Raw genomic sequence first — 15,832 nt, 5'->3', positions numbered from 1 at the left:
GTGATATGATATTCATGATAGAGAACAGAGCAGACGACCAAACACAAGCGGTGTCTATACTTGCATATTTAGCGCTAACCTTTTGCTATAAAACAAAGTTAGGCCACAAAGGCGAATCAGCTGATGAAAAATCTTCAAGGTACGTGAGCATTTGCTCCAGAGTTAAGGAGCATAAGGTAAGAGTATAAGGTAAAGCTTATTCATACAAAAATGAGCAAATGCTTATGCTTCTACCTAATGCTCATCAGCAAAACCTTATGCTCCATGCTCACGAGCATATGCTCTGTTTTTACTCATATGGACCCATGTGTATGTGGCTTCAAATAATTCTGAGAAGTTTCCCATGATTTGTATGTTATCATTGTTAGTTGACTTCATTCATACTTTATATTTCCGTTTCCTCTGATTATTTTTATTATTCTGAAATATAGGAGCTTCGATCTAATTGGAACAATAGATCTTTTGAAATAATATACATGGTATTATTTACTACTACGAATGTCGGCTAGCAGTCGGCTAGATTGATGTTTGCGTTTAAATCCAACAATTCTTGGTAATGTATGTTTCATTCAAAATAAGTTTATTCTCAGTCAGTTTGTCACAATTGAGTCGCTTAGTGCCTCAGCTATATGTTTTCAGTTTTTAGGTTTTTGTTGTCAGCAGTTAGCACTATTGTAGAGCTATCCAACACAATAGTCTAGCTCTTTGAAGTAGCGATATTCGACATCAAACTAACGAAAATGAATTGTTATGCAAGACAGTATTCAAAGTAATTCTTATGATTGTTCTGCCGGTTCTTGGAATTATTGGTGTTCTTTCATCTCATGTTATATTCTGGAGGCAAATACAATACTTATTCTATATGCTGTATACTTATTCTATATGCTATTAATGTACTGAAATCACTTCACTTATATGGGCTTTAATAAAAACAATATAAAAACTTGTAGTACCCTTTAAAAAGTTTCAACTTGAAAATGACCTATGGTCGAAACTAGTCGTTAAAATATTTTCAAGTTTTCAATAAAGGGTAGGCCTACTACAAGTTTTTATATTGTTTTTATTAATTGATGTACTGTATATATACTGTAAATTAATAAAAGAATTGAAATAGTACGATTTTTCAAACAAACAATAACGTTCTTTGAATGATTATATAACAATTAAAAAAATCACTATACATTTCGGGACTTTTTTCTATCCCGTCTTCAGGTACAAATACGAAATAAATAAACATCAGTATTGACTAATTCAAGAAAAATATTGAAACAATGTTCATAACTCGACAATGATGTTCATTTATTTTCAATCTTCACCTGGAGATGGGAGTAAGTCCTGGAATTTATAGTGCTTTCAATTGATTTTAATGGTTTTATAATATTAGAGATCTATTGTATTTTAAAAAGAAATAAAAGGTCTTTTTGAAAAAGCTGTACTATTTCCTCACCTTTGTATTATCTCTATTAGTTATTAACCGAATTATTTATTTATTACCGCCGATGAATAATTGTGATTTTTATAATAATTGCTGACATCTGGTATTACAAAAAACTTGTGCATCGAGCCTAACGTAACTTTTCACTTGTCCGATACGATTGTCAGACAAACAGTCTTCTAGTAAAAAAAATATAGCACACCATCGATAACCCACCATACAAACCTGACTTAGCCACTAGTAACTTATACCTTTTACCCAAATTCGAGACATAACTTTGAGAGCAGAGCTTCCAAACTAACGAGGAGCTCCAAAACAATGTCACAGCCTACTTAAACTCATTTTGCGACAGCATTTTATGAAAAGGGGTTTGACAGGCTGGTCCACTGGTATGACAAATGCCTCAACCTTCACGGCAATTACGTTGGAGAATAATCATCCTTTTGGTATTACAGCTCGATGTGAGCTTCAACATAGAGAAAAAATAGCATAAGGCGGATTTCACACCAGAGCTGGGCCGGGCCGAGCCGAGCCGAGCCGGGCGGATCGGCCGAGCGGAATCTGCCTGCGTTCGCACTGAAGCCGATTGCCGATTCGCTCAGTAATACAAATATTGCGCAACTCACTATGTGCGAAGATCGAACTAAACTGAAAGAAGGCAGAATCCGCTTGGCCGAAAACGCTCGAGTTGGGCGTCAAGCAGACTGCACAAATCCTCGGCTCGGTCCGGCGTTGATTTGAATGCTCCCGACTAAATCCTGCATAGCTAGCGCGCACGCGGATTCCGCTAGACTCTAATAAAGGATGGCCACTAACGATAGGACATGCATGATGAACATGTGTGTACACACATGTCGTCATACATTGTTCAAGTTAGTCAAACAATTAAAAAATAAAAAAAGATTGGGGAAGAATAATTAAAAAAAAAAACAAAGTGAAAAAGGGTAGCTTACCTCTTTGAACCCCCCTGTTGGTTGGGGGAGCTTTGAGTCGAACATCGTACTCATGAATGTGTTGAAAACCAGAATTCACCCACAGTATCCCTGCTTGACATAGGTGGCGACTAAAAGGGACCCCAAGGCAACTCCATAAGTTGCCTTGCCTTCAAACCCCATGCCTTCATGGATCTGCCCCATTAGGGCAGTTTCGGAGGGACAAAAAGAAAAACCCAAGAGACCAGAGATGGGTGAATCTCCAGCAACAAATGTGGGTCAAGAGGCTGACCAGGTGCCCTAGAGGCAATTTGGCGACCCCTCCTTCAGCGGAAGGACCTACAAAAAAGCCAGGAGTGGAACTCACGTAGGTCACGAGTTTGTGGGTGGAGAGGCCAAAACTCACCACTGCTCAAAGAAGGGCGGCCATTCAGGCCAGGCAACACTTCTTGGGAGAGGTGAGGCTTTTGACCTGCAGAGTTTTGAAGGGGCAAAAAGAAAAACCCAAGAGACCAGAGATGGGTGAAACTCCAGGTACAAATGTGGATCAAGAGGCTGCGTCAAGGGTGGCCGGGCGCTCTAGAGGCAGCTTAGCCACCCCTTCCTCAGTGGAAGGACCTTCGACGAAGGCCAGGAGTGGAACTCACGTAGGTCGCGAGGACTAATCAGTCTGAAGAGACTGCCAAGCATATCACACTGGATTGCGACAAGCAACCAGGTGATGAATGGGATGTTAGCATAGGGGAAAACTCCTGGTTCTTGTAAAGGACACAGGTATTGGTTTGCCTAACTAATATACTACTTGGGAACACAATAAGCTTCGGTTGACGTGTGGGGTTATTTGAACCTTTGGATCCTTGAATCCGTCCCTTCAAAAATCATAATCATCATACCTGTTTAAAAATTTCAGTCCTGCTTCCACATATTGGTCGAGTCGCTGGCCCAGCCTGGTAAGCTTGGCTGCGTTGGTCCATGGCTGCGTCCACACTGCGTGCCCAATCAAGGCCAGCGGTAGCCAGCGACATATCCATGATAGAAATTGAAAATATCAACTGGAATGAATACGATAAAAATCAATAACAAAATATCACAAAACTGATTAATAGTAGCAATTAGGCCTATAGCAAGTCAATCACTCAGAAAAAACAGCAAATGAGACAACAAAGCAGGAAACAGAACGCATTAGTAGAGAAGTGTGGATGAGTGGTTTGCCAGCACTGGCCTTGGTTGGCCTTCGTTGGGCTGGCCTCCGCTCGTAAAAAATCGGAGCGATAGCCAAAGAAGGCCAGCGCTGGCAAATCAGCCATCCACACATTGGCCGACGTTGGGCCAATATGTAGGTGCGGCATAATAATATAACATTGAATCAATCAATCAATCAGCAACAGATAATCATGTTGGCACCTGCTTCCAGGAGTGGCATTGGACAGACAGACTGAGCTGGAATACCAATAATACATCATTATGTCATAAACCATAAGTGTGGCGGACCCAAACCCACTATATTGTCTCCACCTGGACATCAGAAATAAATAGATGAGAACAAAATATGAAATTAAAACATAATAAAAAATAGAAACGAATACAAATTAAAATAGAATATGAAACAAAAATAAATACGAGGAATAATAATAGAGTAAGAAAAAAATATTTGAAAACAAGAAAGAGGATTAATTGACTATTAATTTTAAAAATTTACTTGCGAAAGCTGAACTAACTACACTCACTAGAGTTTTGTAATGTCTGATAAATGTCCCTTGAAGTTTTAATATTTTTTTTATAGTCAACTTTTATCCACGAATTAAATAGTAAACAAAATGGAAGAGTGGAAAAGCATTATTATATTGAGGGACTTTTTGCATGTTTAGGGTGTGTGCACACAGAGAGAGTTCAGCGGTCTGAACGGTCTTAGGTTTTTATCCATATCCTCTCAAGAACGCTGCAACTTGAAACATCAGGCGTTCTTGGTGAAATGAAATAAAATGAAGACATACTTCAGGAGGCAGAATTACGACTTTTTAGCACTTTCCTTTACTACTCAACCTCGATTTACTTTTGTGCACACACCCTAAATAATGAATCAATATTTTCGTTCCTGTAACATAAATTAAGAGCATTACAAGTTTTCAATAGGAAGCAATACTTTTCATGCAGTAATTAATCTATATTTTATAAGAACTATGAGTCGAAACAAGGTTATCAATATTATATGTGCAGGTTTAGTGAATTTAAAATAAAAAGGCATGCCACTTTGGTAAAAAATTGATAATGAACATTGAATGATGAAAGTATTAGAGCTGCTCTGAAGAATAGTAATTACAGCAGAATTTCGAGGTACTAGGTCAAAGCTTAGAGTTGAACTTTGGGTTTGTTCATTTACAATGGGTAGTTCCATTGTCAGTCATCATATCAGCAGTGATCATGCTATTTCGCCATTGCTTGCTACAATTTGATTAGTACAAATTGAGTTGATTCGGAACTAGCTGACTGAATCCATGAAGATTTTTTGCCTGTTCTGAAATTTTGGGCATAGCCTATCGCTTACTTTTTGTTTCACATGTCAAAAAGTTCAAAGACTGTCAGGAAACATAATATGCTGGCAATGAAGCCAAATACAGCATAGTAAAAAGGATGCAATACAGATATGTATAAACACATTCACACTATACACTGCTCTGCTTTTGACTCTTTCACTCCACAACACTGCACAACTTGAAAGTTTTTGTCCCCTTCAATTTGCGCAGCATAAGTGTGTTGTCAAGTAGGAGAACGACCTCTTCATTTTCATGCCGTTGTATCCTGTCTGCATGCTTGCGTGCGAAGCGCCCAATTTCCGATGAGACCAACTCCACCTCCAGATCTATGTGAATCTCGGCGTTTCGGATGGAGCTTGTAGTATCAACGATGTTCCTCAAAACTTTGTTCTGGAACCGTTGAGTAACATTCACATTGCTCTTGCTGGCACAGCCCCACAGCTGTATTCCATACATCCATATGGGTGTCAGGATCTGCTTGTGTTTGAATGAGATGACGATATCCTTTACTAGCCAGAGTTAGGTCTTGTTCGCCTCTGTACCACACCCATCATTCAAATTTAATTTGATCATTGATGTAAGGTTATGTCAAGTAGCTTTTCTACAAGACAAACCGTCTGAAATAGAATTATTTTATCTTGTATCAATACCACAGAATCTCAAAAGATTTTTACTAGTAGTTCTGTGAACAGTAGACCTCACGCAGTATTCTCATCCACAAGTACCTGATTGAAACTATAGAACTTACTGAGATACAGCTATATACTGGCTTCTCCACAAATCTGTGTAATCACTTGTCAGCTGATTTATGATAAATAATTCTAGTCTGATTTTTACTCTAACATTGGCGTATGAAGGAGGCTCCTTTTTCCTTTTATATTATCCTTGAAATGCAAAATTTCTAAAAATGATGTATAGACGTCGACGCGCAATTAAAAAAGGAACATGCCTGTCAAATTTCATGAAAAACTATTACCGCGTTTCGCCGTAAATGCGCAACATATAAACATTTAAACATTAAGAGAAATGCCAAACCGTCGACTTGAATCTTAGACCTCACTTCGCTCGGTCAATAATTATTTTTATCGTCTATCGTTGCTGAAATTGATGCTCTAATGAGACTTAGGCTTGTGCATGGATAGAATACAATATAATATGATGCATAAGAGAGATAATGATGAGAAATGGATGAGCTTTAGTTTCAGGAATATTCTGAACGACTGTGGAGTGAATTTCAAGAATATAAATTGGAGTTAATTTGACTGACCATGAGTGGTCACCCTTTCAATAGGAGTACCAAGTGCAAGTCTCAAATAAAATATTTGAAAATCTGATTTGATGTGATCTGATCATAATAGCTAGAGCACGCCATGGTATACACATCTACAAAATATATTTTGAACAGGTTTCTTCCACATTTTTAATTGACTTTTAATTGAGGAAGCATTGGAAATGTAATAACTATGGATTAGTGCAGAAATGAAGCATAGAAGATGCAAGTAATAGCTTACAATTACTTTCCATTTTCTACAATGATAGGTTCAAGATGCTAATAGTTGAGAATTGCTCTATGCAAGATGGTATAACACCATTTTAATTTCAATTATCAACATTTTTATGATTTTTATGAGTGTATCTTAATTTTGAATATCTCAAGTTACCAAAGTACTGAAGGAATAATTTCAGTAGATAATTAAAATGCCATAACTGCATATTTTCATGAAATTTGGAAGAATATTCATATCAGAAAAATTTTTAATATGAGATTGCATCTAATTGAGTATGGAATGATACCCTTCTTGGATCAAGCAATTCTCTTATACAATAATATGTTAATAGAAAGCATCTTTTACATAAGAAGAAGAAGGAAAATCATTAGACAATAATTCTGTCCTTACAAAATTAACAATCAATAGAGCATTGAACAGTTGTAACATGAATTGAGTAATCTATAGGTGAAGCATAGAATATGCATGTAACACAGTTTCTTTTCATTATCTTTTCTATATTAAAAACACAATTTTTACATTCATTAGTATTTTTCTCATCATTTCTATTTCCATTTTCATTTTTTAGTATTTTTTTTATTTTATTTTTTATTTGTAATTTTTTCTAGTAAATCTTTTTTCGTATTTTTTATTCTATTATATTTTTTTAAATTTTTCATTTTTTTTGTTATTTGTAATTTTTTCTAGTAAATCTTTTTTCGTATTTTTTATTCTATTATATTTTTTTAAATTTTTCATTTTTTTTGTTATTTGTAATTTTTTCTAGTAAATCTTTTTCAACTTTTTTTGTAAATCTTTCTTTTATTTTTTCATTGGTTTTGACAATAGCTTAAAGATGCTATGTAGTTGAATTGCTCCATGCAAAAGGGGCATTAGACCATTTTTATCCAATTATCAACATTCTGTGATTTCTATGTGTAAACTTTAAATTTTGAATAGCTCAAGTGACCAAAAAGTACTGAAGGAATAATTTCAGTAGATAATCTATATGCCATATAAATGCATATTTATATGCAATTTAGAAGAACATTGTTATCAAAATAGTGTTTAAATATAAGATTGCAACTATTAGATGGTCTGATACACTTCTTGCATGAAACAATTCAATCATCTAATACAATAATAAGTTGATATGAAGCATCTCTACAAGTAAAAATGGTAGGTAAATCAATACAAAATGACTACCTTTACAAGATTAACAATCAAAAGTCTAATAGAGAAGCATGAAAGATGCATGTCATCCAGTGACTATAATTTCTGTAATTTCTATAAGTTTGGTATTAAATACAAAATGTACGCATTGAAGATGTGTGTGAATGTAGCACATTTACATTTTTAATTCTTTTACAAGTGAAAATTATATTCAATAGTGGCAACTTTGTAGATGTGTATAGCATAGCGAGGAGCTCAGGTTTAACTGAACTAGATAAAAATAACTATTTTCTGTTGATAGAAAAAATACATACAACTGGCAAACAGATTCCAAAGAGAGAAAACTCTAGGATTGCAAAAATGATAGAGATCAAGTGCTTTATAAGAGCTTCTGCAAGCATTCGGTACTGCTTTTGGATGGGTGACCGCTTCAAAAATGTTTTCATCCAAGTATTCCTTGCGAATATTTTAACTTATTATATTATACACCAAATATCGTGAATATTATTAATCCACCAAAAACTCGGTGATTTGTAAACTATCAAAAATGAGGGCTCATTCATTTCTCAACATCATCCTTAAGATTGACTAGCCCAAGGACCAAGACACAAAAGGCGTATTTCAGAAGAGTCGGCACGACTCGACAGAAGAGGAAGCTCTCCGATTGGCTGATTCTTGATACCTCAAATCAATTAGCCAATCGGAGAGCTTCCTGTCCTGTCGAGCCATGCCGACTCGTCTGAAAAACGCCTCATGTGTCTCGGCCCTAAAGGTGGCATCTGGATCTCGGTATTAACTTCTATAATATAGCTTTCTATATTTATATTCTATAGCTATTCTATATATTTAATCGTTTCAATACTACAGCTTTTACTTTCCTTGCCCTATTACCACAGGTAAGGAAAGTATTGCTTTCCAATAAAAATTAAGGTACCCCAATTTCCAAATTTCTATACGTTTCAAGGTCCCCTGAGTCCAAAAAAGTGGTTTTTGGGTATTGGTCTGTGTGTGTGTGTGTGTGTGTGGTGTGTGTGTGTGTGTGTGTGTGTGTGTGTGTGTGTGTGTGTGTGTACACGATATACTCAGATCTTTGAATAGTAGACTTGAGATGCGCGTGAACACTAGCGTCAGTTTATCAATTAACGGCAAGGAAAGTTTTATGAGTGAGCCACACAAGAATTTTTAGTATAAAGACTAATTGAGCCAATTTTTACTTTCCTTGCCCTATTACCATAGGTAAGGAAAGTATTGCTTTCCAATAAAAATTAAGGTACCCCAATTTCCAAATTTCTATACGTTTCAAGGTCCCTGAGTCCAAAAAGGTGGTTTTTGGGTATTGGTCTGTGTGTGTGTGTGTACACGATATACTCAGATCTTTGAATAGTAGACTTGAGATGCGCGTGAACACTAGCATCAGTTTATCAATTAACGGCAAGGAAAGTTTTATGAGTGAGCCACACAAGAATTTTTAGTATAAAGACTAATTGAGCCAATTTTTACTTTCCTTGCCCTATTACCATAGGTAAGGAAAGTATTGCTTTCCGAAAAAAATTAAGGTACCCCAATTTCCAAATTTCTATACGTTTCAAGGTCCCTGAGTCCAAAAAAGTGGTTTTTGGGTATTGGTCTGTGTGTGTGTGTGTACACGATATACTCAGATCTTTGAATAGTAGACTTGAGATGCGCGTGAACACTAGCATCAGTTTATCAATTAACGGCAAGGAAAGTTTTATGAGTGAGCCACACAAGAATTTTTAGTATAAAGACTAATTGAGCCAATTTTTACTTTCCTTGCCCTATTACCATAGGTAAGGAAAGTATTGCTTTCCGAAAAAAATTAAGGTACCCCAATTTCCAAATTTCTATACGTTTCAAGGTCCCTGAGTCCAAAAAAGTGGTTTTTGGGTATTGGTCTGTGTGTGTGTGTGTACACGATATACTCAGATCTTTGAATAGTAGACTTGAGATGCGCGTGAACACTAGCATCAGTTTATCAATTAACGGCAAGGAAAGTTTTATGAGTGAGCCACACAAGAATTTTTAGTATAAAGACTAATTGAGCCAATTTTTACTTTCCTTGCCCTATTACCATAGGTAAGGAAAGTATTGCTTTCCAATAAAAATTAAGGTACCCCAATTTCCAAATTTCTATACGTTTCAAGGTCCCTGAGTCCAAAAAGGTGGTTTTTGGGTATTGGTCTGTGTGTGTGTGTGTACACGATATACTCAGATCTTTGAATAGTAGACTTGAGATGCGCGTAAACACTAGCGTCAGTTTATCAATTAAATCGCACCCTCTAGACATCAGATCAACGTGCAGGTCCCCATGAAGATCGCTGTTCCTGACATACTAAGGAGAATCCACATTGTTCCTCAGCACCTTGTTTTGCAATCATTGTATGTCATTGATGTTGCTGTCTTTGGTACACTACCAAAGTTGTAAACCATACGTCTATACTGGCTTCAATATCTGTTTGTACAGGAGTACTTTGTTTCGGATTGAAAAGTTGGAGAATCTTCCGCTCAGCCAATAAAGATTCTTTCCAAGATCTTCTCTCTTCTTCTTGGCGTGAGCCTTCAGCGAAGCTTCACGTCCAAGGTCATCATACCCAGATACTTTGCATCGTTAGCAACTTGGTTGTACCATATCCATTTTTTTGGAAAACTTGGAGCTATTTTTAAAATTCAACTATTTTTTGACAATTTAACACTTCTAGGAACTCACTAAAACACAATATTTTCTTAGAGAAGATTGCATACGGTATTTTGTTTTATTACAGTGCTGTATTTGGCTTCATTGCCAGCGTATCATGTTCCCTGGCAGTCTTCTTACTTTTAGACAAGTGAGACAAAAAGTAAGCGATAGACTATGCCCAAGATTCTAGAATAGGCAAGAGATCTGCATGGATACAGTCAATTACTTCCGAAACAAACAGTCAACAAGTTCAGTATCAACTGAATTCGTACTAATAAAATTGTAGCAAGCATGAGCGGCGCATGCCTGTTTGGACAGAGTTATTGGGTTTAACAGTTAGTTAGTTAATAAATAATAATGATTCAGCATCAAGTGATTCAGAGCTTTTACCCAACACGGTTTAAATTACAAATTCACACTTTCTTTTAGTTATTGTACTTTCACTACTTTCGATAATTTACCAAGAAAGTAATATGCATAAATATATGTGATTAAACTCATTAGGGTACTTATTAAAATCAACTACAAAGTAATTTTAATATAGGCTACTAAGAAAGACTATTATTGGGTGAAGAAATTAACTTACTGTACTAAAGCAAAGCTTTCAGGCCATGAAGGGCTCATTGCAAAGATTGACTGTTTATCACATAATAATGTCTGCGAGTTGTTAGTGCTAACATATAATAATCCATAACTTCATTGAAACTATAGTAGTAAAATCTATTTTTTGATATAATATAATGTGAAATCATTTCTCTTATAAAAAATTGAAATAAGCTGCCATAAGGCATGCTTCCCAAATTATAACCTACAAGTTACTCAGCGTTTTCAAAGTTGAAAAACTAGGTTATGATAGATCAATTTCTAATTCAGATTAGAGATTTTTAATTTCTTCAACTTTCAACTTATAGTTACAGAAAAATATAAGTTGAAGTCATAAAATGTGTAAAACTCACCTCACATAGTCTTAGAAGTCGGAAGTTGGTTTCCACTTGGTACGTCTATAATGTACGTCAGACGGAAAACGAAACGTGCGAAAGCCTTTGGCATCATTGTAACAACGATTTGGTGCGGAGCAACCCCTATAAGTGTTATTTTATTAAAATTAAAGTGGCAAAACTAGCAAATTCATAGCATATTCAATGTAAACACAAATGAAGAAAGAAAAGAAATAAAACAAAATGGCGATTGCATGTGCCTTCGGCATCGTCACTGCCTTCTGATAAGAAGCAGTGTTACCACTTGCCAACACAAAACTGGATGGTGGCGCTGATGAGCATAGCATGTCTGGTCACAACACTTCTTGTAAAGTAGATTCTACATTGTAAAAGTTGACCGACAATCAATGTTCTCGAAATAAAGCCCACATTCACAGAGTATTTTGCAGAGATGATACAGATCACAAAGTAGAAGGAATACTTTTTCTTTCTTCTCTGTGTACAGATATAATAGACCTTTCTTACAATGTTCACGTTATTGTTGAGGATAATATAGAAATACAAATAACTAGTAGTTCTGCAAACAGTAGACCTCGCTCATGAATAGCCTACAACTTTCAAACTAATGAGAAGGGCCATTAAGAAAGTACAGTATATTGTGAAGATTTATCCATGTCAACTATTATTTTCTCCATTGAGAGTGCCTAAAGACATTGTTTCCAGGGACACCGGACTTATAAATGTCTCTCAAGGAGGTACCTTTATATCATCCACATATTTACAATATTACAAATTTTCCAACAATTAATTATAAGGAATCGGTCAACAGGCAATCTAGACGATGAATCGTCTCACAGACGATAGTGAGACGGAAATGATTCTAAATAACATGGGTTTGTTGTTGACAATGATAGAAGGTTGCTAATAATGTTTTTCATGAAAAGTGGATTCAATGTTATGGCGGCTTGTTATGCCTATGCAGAATGTTTATGCTCACAAGTCGGTTTCCGATCTCATACTAAAGTGAAAACAAGAGCTAACTAAGCTGTGATGTCTCCGGCCGGTTCGGTAGGTCTAGAAACTATTCATCTATGAAACAGGGAAATATCGTGTTGAAAAGGGAAGAAATGGTACAATCAAGTGAGAAGTTTTCTTCAATTAATAAATACAGTATGATTTGGAGCGGCTCAGACGTTTCAAGGTTCACCTCTGACAACTCTTGTCCTCTATCGATAGCATTCTAACGATACCATTCATTCAATACAGCACATTTTAGAGCGGCACAATTTATATTAAAACCGGAGGTCTTATCAAAAATCGTTACACATACGTTTCTGTGCCTTGTTTCAAAGAACTTGCATACCAAATTTCATCCAAATCGGACAATAACTGCGACTGTAACTGCGGTACAAACAAACAAACAGACAAAAGCCGATCGAGTCAAAACTAAGACCTCAGCTTCGCTTCGATCAATAAAAGGGATCACTAAAGTGAAGCCCACTGGGACACGCCAAGAAAATGTGGGAAAAACAGCTGCCCTAAGGCGAAAATCCCTAAGTCTCATATTATAGCACGACACTTGTTGGGTCAACCTCTATCCATAGCCCGAACATCAACCAAATCTGGGAGATTTGTCATTTCATGAAATCTATGAATTAAAGTGTTGCTCTACTTGTCAATCATTCAACAAATCAGATAGCGCATCCTTTTCAACCTCTGCAAAGTTTTTGACAATATAGAAATACAACAACTAGTAGTTCTGTGAACAGTAGACCTCACGCAGTATTCTCATCCACAAGTACCATATGTCAACTGTTTTCAATGTTAACAAACTCAGTTCACGTTTGAATTTGTATTCCATATGATATAATTCATCCAGTTCCGTGATGATCTTTCTATCTGATGAAAATTAATTTTTTAGAATCAAAAATATTATAATTTTTCCAGCATTATTTAGTTCATTTGTTTATTTTTGTTCACCTATTAAATTAGTTTTTTCGAATGTGAGAATATTGATACTGATGGGCACGCATAATAATACCATGACTGCAAAACAAAATATTGAAACCAAAGTCCTTAAAGCTGCGATTAGACCAAATTTATTTAAAAAATGTTAATAACTCAATCCTTTTAGATTATATTAGATTGAACATAACTTATCATACACATGATGAACATATTATGTGTTTGTCAACATCCGTTCAATCTAATAGAATCTATAAGGATTAAGTTATAACCATTTTGTTAATAACTTTGGTGTAAACCCAGCTTAAAGATGCATACCTCTTTAATGTCTTTGATTGATAATAGTTTCTATAGACCTTATACAAATACAGTAATAGACTGGCTTCTCCACACATCTGTGTAATCACTTGTCAGCTGATTTATGATGAATAATTCTATAGTCTGATTTTTACTCTAATATTGGGGTATCAATGAAGGAGACTCCTTTTTTCTTTTATATTATCCTTGAAATGCAAAATTTCCAAAAACCTTGTATATACGTCGACGCGCAGTTTAAAAAGGAACATACCTGTCAAATTTCATGAAATCTATTACCGCGTTTCGCCGTAAATGCGCAACATATAAACATTTGAACATTAAGAGAAATGCCAAACCGTCGGCTTGAATCTTAGACCTCACTTCGTTCGGTCAATTAATTAACAAAATATTTTATCTTAATTATACAAATTTATTATTTAAAAAATATATTTTCTTGACGAATAAAATATAGATAAGTGATTATTATAAACAAGAATGAATAGTTGATATCACTTTAGATATACCAGTATACCAGTATCAGCTATGGAAGTATCAGTGCGGATATACCGGTATGTAAGGCAGTGGCAAGGTGGAGAATCGGCAACGGCAACACTTTTTTCCTCTACAGTCAAGTGTAAAAATCCTCGATACCCTTTTTGAGAATGGACAACTCAAGGTCCAAACTTCACCGTTTCATGTGAAAACATTACTGAAATACCTCAACTTTCGCATATTTCATCACATTTCTTTGCTCGAAATTATTGTAAAACTCTTCAGTTTGTAGATTGATATGATGATTCATCATTGAATTCTATTCTTACTGGTAATTATCTTCAACGCTATAGTGAGGTCCACGTTATAATGGCAATAATTGTATGCTATCCTTGTCTATCATTCAACAAAGCTGATCCCTTTCTTTCTTTGCTCTGTTGCCAACCCATCTTTTAACAATGTAGAATTAATCATTAATTAACAAAATATTGCATCTTGATTATAAAAATTCATTATGAAATTATTCTAAAATATAATTTAATGCTTAATAGAATATAATTGATTATTCTAAACGAAAATGAACAGTTAATATTACATTAATAAACCTGTATCAGCTAAGGTCTATTGACAAGAGATGATGAATACGACTAATATTGTAGTCAATAATGTAACGAATGGAATGACATATGATAGATCTTTCCCCGATTAATGGTTACAGAGATAATTGATTTCCTGTTTACTGTTTAATATGGAGAAGAGAGTCAGCCGCGCTGTACCGCGTCGGCTGTTTCCCCTTCCACGGCGTCAAATCAAATCGCAAATACGTAACAATGTAGATCAGTGGATTTGCAATGGAAGTGGCTACATTAATTATGAGGCTCATTTTTCTTTTAAATCACTTGCTTCGAAGCTAATCGGAGAAAACAAAAAAATAAAATCGCAACCCCCCTAAATTTTTACATGTATATTATTTTATCAAGAAAACTGTTTGCTTTATTGAAAAAATGAATAGTGCTAGTATTGTAGTCCATAATGTAACGAATCGAATGACATATAATAGAACTCTTTACGATCAATGGTCACAGAGATAATTATTTGATTTTCCGTGATTACCTGCATTTTTCATGTTTTAGGGGGCTGGGGAAAAAGCTCCAGGGGGATTTCTTGGGACTTTTGGGGGAATGACCCTTTGGGAGGGTTCTATCGATGGTGAGAAATTCAGCTTTTATTTAATTTTCGGATCGAAATTGCTTTTTTGGACCTTCATTGACTGGGCTAAATGGTTAACAGCATCCATAGACCTCTAATAAGCGCAAAACGAATCACAATGAACTATTCTACCAAGTTTGTTATTACACATTCCCAATGATTTTAACCTAGAAAAATTCACTTTTCAAAAACATTCAATTTATCACGAGAAATTTTTCTGAATAACTACTTTCAATGACAATTTTTGGATATAAAGTGCCAAACAAAACTTCTTTGAAATAGAATTTATGATCAAATCCCGTTTGTTTCAAGCTTTTATCACCTTTTGTTCTGGAGTTATGATTTTTTTATGATGCCATTGTAGCCGCTGAGCCAATTAACTATCATTAAAACTGAACTATAAAATTGCTTTTTCACGACTACTTCATGATAAAGACTTGAAAATGGTCTCAATCTCCTCGTTACAACAAGCCAAATGAGAATATTCATGAAAAAGCAACGAATAATATTTTTCATAATTGATAAATTCAAGATGGCGGTCATAACTGGTAAATTCTTTTATACAGAGTGTTTCAGAAGTATCCTTGGAATTTTGATAAAATTTTCCAACTTTTTTGTCTCTTGTGAACGGTTTTCGGGAAATTTGCAATCAAAAATTTTAAATGGCCGCCATTT

General features: G+C 35.3%; 1 protein-coding gene across 9 annotated transcripts in view; it reads right to left on the bottom strand.

Moving 5' to 3' along the window:
• The window catches only part of LOC111047384, a 53,074-nt gene that overhangs the window by 24,559 nt on the left and 12,683 nt on the right, over positions 1 to 15,832 (bottom strand). Inside the window, exons 4-6 of one of the 9 annotated variants that reach the window (XM_039443998.1) lie at positions 11,218 to 11,338; positions 7,309 to 7,311; positions 3,283 to 3,419 (exon numbers count right to left, since the gene is read on the bottom strand). The exons of 5 other annotated variants lie outside the window; for them this stretch is intronic. In XM_039443998.1, the coding sequence (XP_039299932.1) occupies positions 3,416 to 3,419; positions 7,309 to 7,311; positions 11,218 to 11,338 (128 nt within the window). In that variant the 3' untranslated portion in view covers positions 3,283 to 3,415. Of the gene's footprint in view, positions 1 to 3,279; positions 3,420 to 3,779; positions 3,883 to 3,941; positions 4,463 to 7,308; positions 7,312 to 11,212; positions 11,339 to 15,832 lie in introns of those variants that run through there. 3 more of the 9 variants (XM_039443999.1, XM_039444000.1, XM_039444001.1) reach the window with 3 other exon arrangements.

This window comes from Nilaparvata lugens, unplaced genomic scaffold, assembly GCF_014356525.2.
Source record: "Nilaparvata lugens isolate BPH unplaced genomic scaffold, ASM1435652v1 scaffold2486, whole genome shotgun sequence".
Taxonomy (NCBI): Eukaryota; Metazoa; Arthropoda; class Insecta; order Hemiptera; family Delphacidae; genus Nilaparvata; species Nilaparvata lugens.
This window is presented reverse-complemented; position numbering and strand designations above follow the sequence as displayed.